The 13,815-nt window shown below is 44.5% G+C and overlaps 1 protein-coding gene across 1 annotated transcript in view; it reads left to right on the top strand.

The window, feature by feature from the left end:
• The first annotated feature begins 1,188 nt into the window (after positions 1-1,188).
• Positions 1,189-13,815, top strand: part of LOC110495749 (heparan-sulfate 6-O-sulfotransferase 1-A) — a 28,223-nt gene continuing 15,596 nt past the window's right edge. The window contains exon 1 of the mRNA XM_021571152.3: positions 1,189-2,164. Coding sequence (XP_021426827.1) covers positions 1,662-2,164 — 503 coding nt within the window. The 5' untranslated portion in view covers positions 1,189-1,661. The remainder of the gene's footprint in view (positions 2,165-13,815) is intronic.

Raw genomic sequence — 13,815 nt, forward strand, 5'->3', positions numbered from 1 at the left:
GTGCTGTGATCTTGTAAAAAGAAAGGATTTACGAGACAGAAATAAAGAAAGAATCAGCACATTACAATGACAATCAAAATCATACAATTGTGCCTTTAAAGCCAGACATTAATTCAGCTTAATCAAGGTTAGGTTAATTGTTTCTAACCTCCAACCACACAGACAGAAAAACACCATGGAAAGTGTAGAGTCTATTTGTGTCTAATCACAACAACTACACTGCAAAGTCTGCACCTGCATTTAACCTGTCTCACTTTAGGTTACTTGCCTAAAGGGAAATATTGGCCTACAGAAAACTAGTGTCAGCTCAGCTGTAACACAAACATTTATCTCCACATCTAGAGCTTGAAACATGTCTTCTTCTCAATCTAACATCTGATAAGTCAAAACTTGTCCGACAAAAATATAGCCTGAGGGAAGTATTTTGGCCTAACTATGCGTCTGACAACTTGTTCGGTCTGGGGAGAAAAGACCAGCGCTGCTCAGCGCTTCCCTCTAGCAGTAGAAACGCAAACAGCGCCGTACGTGTACCAAATATTACACAGAGAGGTTGGTTCTATGTTTCTGTGAAATTTCGTTAGTCTTTTTGTGGTCGAGTAGGCTCGAAAAAAAGTATTTGCTATTAATAACGGCAATCCAGGAAACAACAGGATACGCCCCAGCCTTCCTCAGTGGTAGGATTTATAAAATACAATACCACATGGTTAAATTAATCAATAGGTCGCTTAATTTTACCTATTTGGTGTTCAGCCTAATTATAATAGGCATAGTCTATGTTAGTCTATGTTAAGTGCTCTCTGACACTTCTGTTTTCCTTTGATCATTTTGTTGACTTCTCATTTCTACTGGCTGTGGACAATTGAATACTCTAACCTTACATTGCTATTTGCTAAGTGGTTTACGGCTGATTTTAACATAAAATAATCTCTGGTGGGTTAAGTAAAACTTTATTTTACAGTCTGTTTTCTACTTGATAAACGACGAAGAAATGACATTGTAAAATGGTAATTACATAATTAGTACCTATTACAATTGTGTTCTCTTTAGGTATTAAATAAAGCAGCACCATTCTTTAGACCCTTAAATAGATTTAATTTAATTGTATATAAACTACAAGTTGCTTTGCTAAACTATAGTAGAACACGACTACCTGTAGAAATCAATGCGGATCTTGTTCCTCAATATTTCAGAGAGAGAGAGAGAGAGAGAGAGAGAGAGAGAGAGAGAGAGCGGGGGGGGGGGGGGGTGGAGAGGAGAGGGGGGGTGGTGAGGGGGGAGAAAAACTGGGAATGTGTGTGTTGTGCTGATAGAAGGTGGGTTATTTCGCTGAGGATCCTGGGTACATAGCTCAATAGTAATGCAGCGAAGAGGACTTTAAACACACATGCATCGCAACAACACAGGGACGAGAGAAAACGGAGAACACACATTGTTGCGCTGGATTTTACGGGTCTCTTTGTACACTGTAAATACGCTTAGTTTAGTTACATTGTATTCACATAATCGCTTCTGTAACCTACCCCATTGATATGACCGTGTCCTGTTCCGCTTGCTTGGGGAGAGAGAGTACAACAACAGGAATTAATTCTAGCTACACCGTTCTGGTCCCCTCGAGTCTGTTTACCGGGAAATGGTAACGTTTGCACCGCATTGGAAGGACCATGGTTGAGGCGAGCAGCAAATTTCTCCTAATTGTAGTCGGCTCCGTCTGTTTTATGCTGATTTTATATCAATACGTCGCGCCTGGGGTTATCAATTTCGGCTCACCACACGGATATTTCACTGAGGAGGACGATGGTGGGGACATTTTCCCTTCCCCAGACCCGCACTACGTCAAGAAATACTATTTCCCAGTCCGGGATTTGGAGCGAACGGTGGAATTTGAAATCAAAGGAGAAGACGTTATCGTGTTTTTACACATTCAGAAGACAGGAGGGACAACGTTCGGGAGACACCTGGTTCAGAATGTGAGGTTGGAGGTTCCGTGTGACTGTAGACCGGGTCAGAAGAAGTGTACCTGTTATCGACCCAACCGAAAAGAGACCTGGTTATTCTCCCGGTTCTCCACCGGTTGGAGTTGTGGCTTACACGCGGACTGGACCGAGCTAAAAAATTGTGTTCCTGGAGTTCTAGATAAAAAGGAGACCAGGATGAAAAATGAAAGGTGAGATAAAACAGGAAAGTTGACTGGTTGTATCAGGAGTGTTAGTGTTGGGCTGGATCAAAAGCGTGCACAGCCTGTGGGTCTCCGACAATTGACAATTGTTGGAGATTGAAGACCATTAATTATCGGGTGGTATGAACACGTCATTAGGGAGCTTGCCTGGACGATTCTCTCTCACTCTGTGTGTGGACTTACTGTAGTAGCAGATCCGTCGCAGTTTGTTTGACAGTGTTTTAATGACAGGCTGTCATATGAATTTGTGTTGAGCAGTTCTGTTTTTATCATATCCGAAGGGATAGATTTATAGGGTAACCCACCTGTCAACTCGAATTAGCCATAAGAGAATCATGCTGTCAAACTAAGCAGTATTAAAATAGTATGTCTTGATCCTTCTTCAAAGTTGTAGCATATTGAACACCGATGCATCGTTTTAGTGGTTTGTAAAACGCTTGAAACGTGTTGAATATTGATTACTGTAAACCATTGAATCAACATTGGATCAGAAATGTTGCTACTACAGTTAGGCCTAAATTGATGATTCTACTGAAAGAACGTTTATTTTGGAAAAGCAGATCTTAGCATGCAGAAATTCATTGCTACATAGCTTACTCCTTTATCTTCAGGGATCACTATGCAGGCAGACTGTTAGACAGATTGGCAGAGAAAACTATCATCACTTTAATTCAGAGATAAGATTTGGCTCCTGCCCTTCTCTCCTGTCCTCTGTGTGTGTGTGTGTACGTGTGTACGTGTGTGTGTACGTGTGTGTGGGTGGATGTGTGTGTGTGTGTGTGGGTGGATGTTTGCTGAAGTAAGAGGACCCCTGCGGGGGGGTTGACTCCACTCTAATCCTGGTGATTACTTCCGCTGCTTACACACATACACTGTACTGCTGGTATTCCTGGCACAAGGCTCTGTGATGGTCAGAGGTGATGATGCGTCTAGCTACTCCGGAGGCTGGAGGGAGGATGTTTATCTGCTCTCATCAGTTTCTACACAGTTTACTTTGTGTGTGCGTGTGTCTTTGTGTCCTCAACACTATTTTTCCCTCTCCCCCTCTTTCTTTCGCCATATCTCTCTCTCTTTCCCTCCTCCCTCTATCTTGCTCTGTCATGGTGTCATTTTCTAATCAAACAGCAGGCATGCTTTCCGCTTGGTGGCTTTATAGCTGTTGGTCCTCTCTCGCGCTCTCTCTTTCTCTCTTCCCCCCTCTCCATCTCTCTCTCTTCCCCCTATTTCTCTCTCTATTTGTCAGAGCGTGATTTCTACATTAGGCAAAATGTTTTTTTTCATGGAGTATTTACTGCAATTTCCAACAAGTCTGTTTTAGCTAATGGACAACTGTCTGTCCTAATGAATGGCTACAAATGGGAGGAGGGGGAAGAGGAGTGGAGAGGATGGGGGAGAGGTGGAGGATGATGAGGGGATGGAAAGGGTTGAGGAGGAAGATAGTAGAAGAGGATGGTAGTGTAAGAGGAGGGGAGGGCATAGGAAGATGGGAACGAGGGACAGAAGAGGATGAGGGGAGGCATGGGAAAATGGGTAGGGCTTTTGAGTGAAACGATGGAGAAGAGGATGGTGAGAGTGAAGGCGGAGAGTGTTTTGTTTCGTTGCTGTGGAGGGGGAGGATTCAATTAGCATGCCTGTCAATCTGCCTGGTTCACTCTCTGTTTAAGCGTCACAACGTAGATCACTGCAGGGTGAACTGTGTGCGGGTGCGTGACTGACCAGACAGGTCGTTGTGTTTTAATCCAATCAGATTATCAGGGATTCATCTCGGGCTGCTCAATATTCCAAAGATGGTTACTCCTTCATCCCTACAATCCCAAAACCACATTCCCACACCGGGAATCTCACTTTCCCTATACCAGTGTGTCTGGGTATTTGTGTGCACATTTTCCCAGACGAATAATCTTATAAAAAAATGGCATCATTCTACAGTTTTTTTCTTTCTCTCTCTCTCTCTAGCTCTCTTTCTCTCTATGTGGAATACAAGGCAAGCTTTTAGGCAGTAATTCGATGTTTTCAAAGAGGTGACAAACACGCACGTGTGCAAACTCACACACAAAATCTACACTCAGTGTACAAAACATAAAACACATGCTCTTTCCATGACAGACCAGCTATGATCCCTTATTGATGTCACTTGTTAAATCCACTTCAGTCCGTGTAGATGAAGGGGAGGAGACAGGTTAAATAAGGATTTTTAAGCCTTGAAACAATTGAGACATTGAATGTGTATGTGTGCCATTCAGAGGGTGAATGGGCAAGACAAAAGATTTAAGTGCTTTTGAACGGGGTATGGTAGTAGGTGCCAAGTGCACCGGATTTGTGTCAAGAACTGTAACGCTGCTGGGTTTTTCACATTCAACAGTTTTGCGTGTGTGTCAAGAATGGTCCACCACCCAGAGGACATCCAGCCAACTTGAAACAACTGTGGGAAGTATTGGAGTCAACATGGGCCATCATCCCTGTGGAAAGCTTTCCACACCTTGTAGAGTCCATGCCCTGAGGAATGGAGGCTGTTCTGAAGACAAAAGAGGGTGCAACTCAATATTAGGAAGATGTTCGGAATGTTTTGAACACTCACTGTATGTTCGGAATAGTGAAAACATTGTGAGAGACTGTATGGCTGTCACTTCTGCTGAAATAGAGGGAGAAACCACGGGTAGAGAGACACTGGCGATGGGAGACGGGGTAGAGAGAGAGATGGCGGGGGAGAGAGAGAAAGAGGATGGGTAGCAGGGGAGAGATGGTTAGAGAGGGAGAGCCTGCACTGTGGAAATTGTCACAGTTTGCTTCATTCTTACTGTGTTTTTGGTGTCATGTCGCTGTTAGAGAGTGCTGCGTTGTGTGTGTGTGTGTGTACACACATACACACACAAGCAGACACACAAACAAACATACAGTGGAAGTCGGAAGTTTACATACACTTAGGTTGGAGTCATTAAAACTCATTTTTCAACCACTCCACAAATGTCTTGTTAACAAAATATAGTTTTGGCAAGTCGGTTAGGACATCTACTTAGTGAATGACACAAGTACTTTCTCCAACAATTGCTTACAAGACAGATCATTACGCTTATAATTCACTACCACAATTCCAGTGGGTCAGAAGTTTACATACACTAAGTTGACTGTGCCTTTAAACAGCATGGAAAATTCCAGAAAATAATGTCATAGCTTTAGAAGCTTCTGATGGGCTAATTGACATCATTTGAGTCAATTAGAGGTGTACCTGTGGATGTATTTCAAGGCCTACCTTCAAACTCAGTGCCTCTTTACTTGACATCATAAGAAGATCAAAAGAAATCAGCCAAGACCTCAGGAAGAAAATTGTAGCCCTCCAGAAGTCTGGTTCATCATTGGGAGCAATTTCCGAACGCCTGAAGGCACCACGTTCATCTGTACAAAGAATAGTACGAAAGTATGAAAACCATGGGACCAATCAGCCGTCATACCGCTCAGGAAGGAGACGTGTTCTGTCTCCTAGAAATGAACGTACTTTGGTGCGAAAAGTGCAAATCAATCCCAGAACAACAGCAAAGGAACTTGTGAAGATGCTGGGGGAAACAGGTACAAAAATAATCTATATCCACAGTAAAACAAGTCCTATATCGACATAACCTGAAAGGCTTCTCAGCAAGGAAGAAGCCACTGCTCCAAAACCGTCATAAAAAAGTCAGACTACGGTTTGCAACTGCACATGGAGACAAATATCATACTTTTTGGAGAAATGTCCTCTGGTCTGATGAAAAAATAAATAAAGCCTGTTTGGCCGTAATGACCATCGTTATGTTTGGACGAAAAAGGGGGAGGCTTGCAAACCGACGAACACCATCCCATCTGTTAAGCACGGGGGTGGCAGCATCATGTTGTGGGGGTGCTTTGTTGCAGGAGGGACTGGTGCACTTCACAAAATAGATGGCATCATGAGGTAGGAAAATTATGTGGATATATTGAAGCAACATCTCAAGACATCAGTCAAGAAGTTAAAGCTTGGTTGCAAATGACGGTTGACGGTTTTGGAACAGTGGCTTCTTCCTTGCTGAGAAGTGCACCAGTCCCTCCTCTCAGCAAAGCACCCCCACAACATGATGCTGCCATCCCTGTGCTTCACGGATGAGATGGTGTTCTTCAGCTTGCAAGCCTCCCCCTTTTTCCTCCAAATATAACGATGGCCATTATAGCCAAACAGTTCTATTTTTTTTCATCAGACCTTCGGACATTTCTCCTAAAAGTACAATCTTTGTCTCCGTGTGCAGTTGTAAACCTTAGTCTGGCTTTTTTATGGCGGTTGGGGAGCAGTAGCTTCTTCCTTGCTGAGTGGCCTTTCAGGTTATGTCGATATAGGACTCGTTTTACTGTGGATATAGATACTTTTGTACCTGTTTCCTCCAGCATCTTCACAAGGTCCTTTGCTGTTGTTCTGGGATTGATTTGCACTTTTCACACCAAAGTACATTCATCTCTAGGAGACAGAACACGTCTCCTTCCTGAGCGGTATGACGGCTGATTGGTCCCATGGTTTTCATACTTTCGTACTATTCTTTGTACAGATGAACGTGGTGCCTTCAGGCGTTCGGAAATTGCTCCCAATGATGAACCAGACTTCTGGAGGGCTACAATTTTCTTCCTGAGGTCTTGGCTGATTTCTTTTGATCTTCTCATGATGTCAAGTAAAGAGGCACTGAGTTTGAAGGGAGGCCTTGAAATACATCCACAGGTACACCTCTAATTGACTCAAATGATGTCAATTAGCCCATCAGAAGCTTCTAAAGCCAGTACATTATTTTCTGGAATTTTCCATGCTGTTTAAAGGCAGTCAACTTAGTGTATGTAAACTTCTGACCCACTGGAATTGTGATACAGTGAATTATAAGTGAAATAATCTGTCTGTAAACAATTGTTGGAGAAAGTACTTGTGTCATGCACTAAGTAGATGTCTTAACCGACTTGCCAAAACTATAGTTGGTTAACACGAAATTTGTGGAGTGGTTGAGAAACGAGTTTTAAAGTCTCCAACCTAAGTGTATGTAAACTTCCGACTTCAACTGTATTTTTTGTTGTTGTTGCTTTGCACACTCTGGGCATTCTCTCAACCAGCTTCATGAGGTAGTCACCTAGAATGCATTTCAGTTAACAGGTGTGCCTTGTTAATTTGTGGAATGTCTTTCCATCTTAATGTGTATAATCCAGTCAGTTGTGTTGTGACAAGGTAGGGTTGCTGTACAGAAGATTATTTGGTCCACGACCAAGTCCATGTTATGGCAGGAACAGCTCAAATAAGCAAAGAGAAATTAAATTCCACCATTACTTTAAAACATGAAGGTCAGTCAATCTGGAAAATTTTGAAGAACTTTAAGTGCAGTCGCAAAAACCATTTAAGCTCTATGATGAAACTGGCTCTCATGAGGACCGCCACTGGAAAGGAAGACCCAGAGTTACCTCTGCTGCTGAGATAAGTTCATTAGAGTTAACTGCACCTCAGAATGCAGCCCAAATAAATGCTTCACAGAGTTCAAGTAACAGACACATCTCAACATCAACTGTTCAGAGGAGACTGCTTGAATCAGACCTTCATGGTCAAATTGCTGCAAAGAATTCACTACTAAAGGACACCAATAATACTAATAAGAGGCTTGCTTTGGCCAAGAAACATGAGCAATAGAAATCAGTCCTTTGGTCTGACGAGTCAAAATTTGTGATTTTTTTGTTGTTGTTCCGACCGCTGTGTCTTTGTGAGACACAGAGTAGCTGAATGGATGATCTCCGCAGGTGTGATAGTGTGGGGGAGCTTTGCTGATGATACTGTCAGTGATTTATTTAGAATTCAAGGCACACTTAACCAGCATGGCTACCACAGCATTCTGCCGCGATACTGTCCCACTATCATTTGTTTTTCAACAGGACAATGACCCAACACACCTACAGGCTGTGTAAGGGCTATTTAAACAAGAAGGAGAGTGATGGAGTGCTGCATCAGATGACCCGGCCTCCACAATCACCCGACCTCAACCCAATTGAGATGATTTGGGATGAGTTGGACCGCAAATTGAAGGAAAAGCAGCCAACAAGTGCTCAGCATATGTGGGAACTCCTTCAAGAAAGCATTCCTCATGAAGCTGGTTGAGAGAATGCCATTAGTGTGCAAAGCTGTAATCAAGGCAAAGGGTGGCTACTTTGAAGAATCTCAAATATAAAATATATTTTGATTTGTCTAACACTTTTTTGGTTACTGCATGATTCCAAATGTGTTATTTAATAGTTTTGATGTCTTCACTATTATTCTACAATGTAGAAAATAGTAAAAATAATGAATGAGTAGGTATATCCAAACTTTTGACTGGTACTGTATATACAACGAGCTGTTTGTATGTGGCTGCTATGAAAGTGCACTGTGTTTGCTTATGATCAGGGGTGTATTCATTACACCGATTCTGTTAAAATGTTTCCTAAATGGAAGCAAACGGCATGAAATGCAGATAAACATACCTGAATTTGTCCAATAGAATCTCTCTTTTTGCAACTGTTGGACTAATGATTACACTCTAGATCAGCTAGATGCAGGCAAGAGTGTGCAAGGAGGTATTGAATGCCTCACTGCCTGTCACCTTGATTACTGAAGATTCTCTTGACCTGTGCACCTACGTTGTCAACGTTAAATCATAGACTAGGTTATAGCAACCCCATGATGGGTACAGGGAAAATTCACATCGTGTAGTAGCCTAAACCTATCAATGTTACATTGAGCTGGGTGAATGTAATATGAATGACAGTCATCCAATATGCTGTAATATAAATAAGGTCATGTTTATAAAAAATAAAAGTCATCCTCCCTCATCTTAAATGGCACCGACCACCACTGCTGGCCAGTGACTGATTAGCAAGCTGAGGACATTTATTTTGCGTGTGTGTGTGTGTGTGTGTGTGTGTGTGTGTGTGTGTGTGTGTGTGTGTGTGTGTGTGTGTGTGTGTGTGTGTGTGTGTGTGTGTGTGTGTGTGTGTGTGTGTGTGTGTGTGTGTGTGTGTGTGCGCGTGCGTGAGTGAGTGGCGGTTAGGGGAAGAATGTGAACAGAGTCCATGGTCTGACAGGCATGCTAATTGAATTGTGGGAATATGCAAATTCCAGACTGTGTCACAGACACACGTATCTGTTTCCTGTGTGCCAGTTTTCTGCGCAGAGGAGAAATGATGCATCAGGGTCAGGAAGTGCTTATCTGAGTTTGAGATAGAAGTATTGGACACCCCTTCAAATTAGTGGATTTGGCTATTTCAGCCACACCCATTGCTGACAGGTGCCTAAAATCGAGCACACAGCCATGCAATATCCATAGACAAACATTGGCAGTAGAATGGCCTTACTGAAGAGCTCAGAGACTTTAAACGTGGCACCGTCATAGGATGCCACCTTTCCAACAAGTCAGTTCATCAAATTTCTGCCCTACTAGAGCTGCCCCAGTCAACTGTAAGTGTTGTTATTGTGAAGTTGAAATGTCTCGGAGCAACAATGGCTTAGCCGCAAAGTGGTAGGCCACACAATCTCACAGAACGGGACCGCTGAGTGCTGAAGCGTGTAGCGTGTAAAAATCATCTGTCCCCGTGACGTTCCAACATCTAGTAGAAAGCCTTCCCAGATGAGTGGAGTCTGTTATAGCAGCAAAGGGGGGACCAACTCCATATTAATGCCCATGAGTTTAGAATTAGATTTTCAATGAACAGATGTCCACATATTTTTGGTCATGTAGTATATACACACACACACACACACACACACACACACACACACACACACACACACACACACACACACACACACACACACACACACACACACACACACACACACACACACACACACACACATACACACACATACACACACTTAGCTCTGCATCACAGAGCACTGGAGATTTGCATTATGGGTAGAAGCAAGGAAGGACACTGAATGTGGGTACGTTTGTGTGTGCGTGCATGCATGCGTGTCTGTGTGTTTCCCCCACCACTCCACTCACCTCCCTTCTCTCTCGCTTCACTGCTTCTACTCTGACTCTTGACTTCAAAGACACACACACACACACACAAGCTCCATTCACCAGTCACTCATCACTGACACAGCCTATTCAGACTAGACTAAAAGAGAGGGGGGGAAAGAAAGGGGGAGTGTATGAAAAGAGAGTGGGAGAGTTTATGAAAAGAGAAAGGAGGAAGATGGGGGAGTGTATGAAAAGAGAGTGGGAGAGTGTATGAAAAGAGAAAGGGGGAAGACGGGGAGTGTATGAAAAGAGAGTGGGAGAGTGTATGAAAAGAGAAAGGGGGAAGACGGGGGAGTGTATGAAAAGAGAAAGGGGGAAGACGGGGAGTGTATGAAAAGGGGAAGACGGGGAGTGTATGAAAAGTGAAAAGGGGAAGACGGGGAGTGTATGAAAAGTGAAAAGGGGAAGACGGGGAGTGTATGAAAAGAGAAAAGTGAAAGGGGGAAGTGTATGAAAAGTGAAAAGGGGAAGATGGGGAGTGTATGAAAAGTGAAAGGGGGAAGACGGGGAGTGTATGAAAAGAGAAAGGGGGAAGACGGGGAGTGTATGAAAAGTGAAAGGGGGAAGACGGGGAGTGTATGAAAAGTGAAAGGGGGAAGACGGGGAGTGTATGAAAAGAGAAAGGGGGAAGACGGGGAGTGTATGAAAAGAGAAAGGGGGAAGACGGGGAGTGTATGAAAAGTGAAAAGGGGAAGACGGGGAGTGCATGAAAAGTGAAAAGGGGAAGACGGGGAGTGTATGAAAAGAGAAAGGGGGAAGACGGGGAGTGTATGAAAAGGGGAAGACGGGGAGTGTATGAAAAGTGAAAAGGGGAAGATGGGGAGTGTATGAAAAGTGAAAGGGGGAAGACGGGGAGTGTATGAAAAGAGAAAGGGGGAAGACGGGGAGTGTATGAAAAGTGAAAGGGGGAAGACGGGGAGTGTATGAAAAGTGAAAGGGGGAAGACGGGGAGTGTATGAAAAGTGAAAGGGGGAAGACGGGGAGTGTATGAAAAGAGAAAGGGGGAAGACGGGGAGTGCATGAAAAGAGAAAGGGGGAAGACGGGGAGTGTATGAAAAGGGAAAGGGGAAGACGGAGAGTGTATGAAAAGAGAAAGGGGGAAGACGGGGAGTGTATGAAAAGTGAAAGGGGGAAGACGGGGAGTGTATGAAAAGAGAAAGGGGGAAGACGGGGAGTGCATGAAAAGTGAAAGGGGGAAGACGGGGAGTGTATGAAAAGTGAAAAGGGGAAGACGGGGAGTGCATGAAAAGTGAAAAGGGGAAGACGGGGAGTGTATGAAAAGAGAAAGGGGGAAGACGGGGAGTGCATGAAAAGTGAAAGGGGGAAGACGGGGAGTGTATGAAAAGTGAAAAGGGGAAGACGGGGAGTGCATGAAAAGTGAAAAGGGGAAGACGGGGAGTGTATGAAAAGAGAAAGGGGGAAGACGGGGAGTGTATGAAAAGAGAAAGGGGGAAGACGGGGAGTGTATGAAAAGAGAAAGGGGGAAGACGGGGAGTGTATGAAAAGAGAAAGGGGGAAGACGGGGAGTGCATGAAAAGTGAAAAGGGGAAGACGGGGAGTGTATGAAAAGAGAAAGGGGGAAGACGGGGAGTGAATGAAAAGAGAAAAGGGGAAGACGGGGAGTGTATGAAAAGAGAAAGGGGGAAGACGGGGAGTGTATGAAAAGAGAAAGGGGGAAGACGGGGAGTGTATGAAAAGGGGAAGACGGGGAGTGTATGAAAAGTGAAAAGGGGAAGATGGGGAGTGTATGAAAAGTGAAAGGGGGAAGACGGGGAGTGTATGAAAAGAGAAAGGGGGAAGACGGGGAGTGTATGAAAAGTGAAAGGGGGAAGACGGGGAGTGTATGAAAAGTGAAAGGGGGAAGACGGGGAGTGTATGAAAAGAGAAAGGGGGAAGACGGGGAGTGCATGAAAAGAGAAAAGGGGAAGACGGGGAGTGTATGAAAAGAGAAAGGGGGAAGACGGGGAGTGTATGAAAAGAGAAAGGGGGAAGACGGGGAGTGTATGAAAAGGGGAAGACGGGGAGTGTATGAAAAGTGAAAAGGGGAAGATGGGGAGTGTATGAAAAGTGAAAGGGGGAAGACGGGGAGTGTATGAAAAGAGAAAGGGGGAAGACGGGGAGTGTATGAAAAGTGAAAGGGGGAAGACGGGGAGTGTATGAAAAGTGAAAGGGGGAAGACGGGGAGTGTATGAAAAGAGAAAGGGGGAAGACGGGGAGTGCATGAAAAGAGAAAGGGGGAAGACGGGGAGTGTATGAAAAGAGAAAGGGGAAGACGGGGAGTGTATGAAAAGAGAAAGGGGGAAGACGGGGAGTGTATGAAAAGAGAAAGGGGGAAGACGGGGAGTGTATGAAAAGAGAAAGGGGGAAGACGGGGAGTGTATGAAAAGAGAAAGGGGGAAGACGGGGAGTGTATGAAAAGAGAAAAGGGGAAGACGGGGAGTGTATGAAAAGAGAAAAGGGGAAGACGGGGAGTGCATGAAAAGTGAAAAGGGGAAGACGGGGAGTGTATGAAAAGAGAAAGGGGGAAGATGGGGAGTGAATGAAAAGAGAAAAGGGGAAGATGGGGAGTGTATGAAAAGAGAAAGGGTGAAGACGGGGAGTGTATGAAAAGAGAAAGGGGGAAGACGGGGAGTGTATGAAAAGAGAAAGGGGGGAAGACGGGGAGTGTATGAAAAGAGAAAAGGGGAAGACGGGGAGTGTATGAAAAGAGAAAGGGGGAAGACGGGGAGTGTATGAAAAGAGAAAGGGGGAAGACGGGGAGTGTATGAAAAGAGAAAAGGGGAAGACGGGGAGTGTATGAAAAGAGAAAGGGGGAAGACGGGGAGTGTATGAAAAGAGAAAGGGGGAAGACGGGGAGTGTATGAAAAGAGAAAGGGGGAAGACGGGGAGTGTATGAAAAGAGAAAGGGGGAAGACGGGGAGTGTATGAAAAGAGAAAAGGGGAAGACGGGGAGTGTATGAAAAGTGAAAGGGGGAAGACGGGGGAGTGTAGGAAAATAGAAAAGGGGAAGACGGGGAGTGTATGAAAAGTGAAAAGGGGAAGACGGGGAGTGTATGAAAAGTGAAAAGGGGAAGACGGGGAGTGTATGAAAAGTGAAAGGGGGAAGACGGGGAGTGTATGAAAAGAGAAAGGGGGAAGACGGGGAGTGTATGAAAAGAGAAAGGGGGAAGACGGGGAGTGTATGAAAAGAGAAAGGGGGAAGACGGGGAGTGTATGAAAAGAGAAAAGGGGAAGACGGGGAGTGTATGAAAAGAGAAAGGGGGAAGACGGGGAGTGTATGAAAAGAGAAAGGGGGAAGACGGGGAGTGTATGAAAAGAGAAAGGGGGAAGACGGGGAGTGTATGAAAAGAGAAAAGGGGAAGACGGGGAGTGTATGAAAAGAGAAAGGGGGAAGACGGGGAGTGTATGAAAAGAGAAAGGGGGAAGACGGGGAGTGTATGAAAAGAGAAAAGGGGAAGACGGGGAGTGTATGAAAAGAGAAAGGGGGAAGACGGGGAGTGTATGAAAAGAGAAAGGGGGAAGACGGGGAGTGTATGAAAAGAGAAAGGGGGAAGACGGGGAGTGTATGAAAAGAGAAAGGGGGAAGACGGGGAGTGTATGAAAAGAGAAAAGGGG

This window comes from Oncorhynchus mykiss, chromosome 18, assembly GCF_057628025.1.
Source record: "Oncorhynchus mykiss isolate SJ-2025 chromosome 18, ASM5762802v1, whole genome shotgun sequence".
Classification (NCBI taxonomy): Eukaryota; Metazoa; Chordata; class Actinopteri; order Salmoniformes; family Salmonidae; genus Oncorhynchus; species Oncorhynchus mykiss.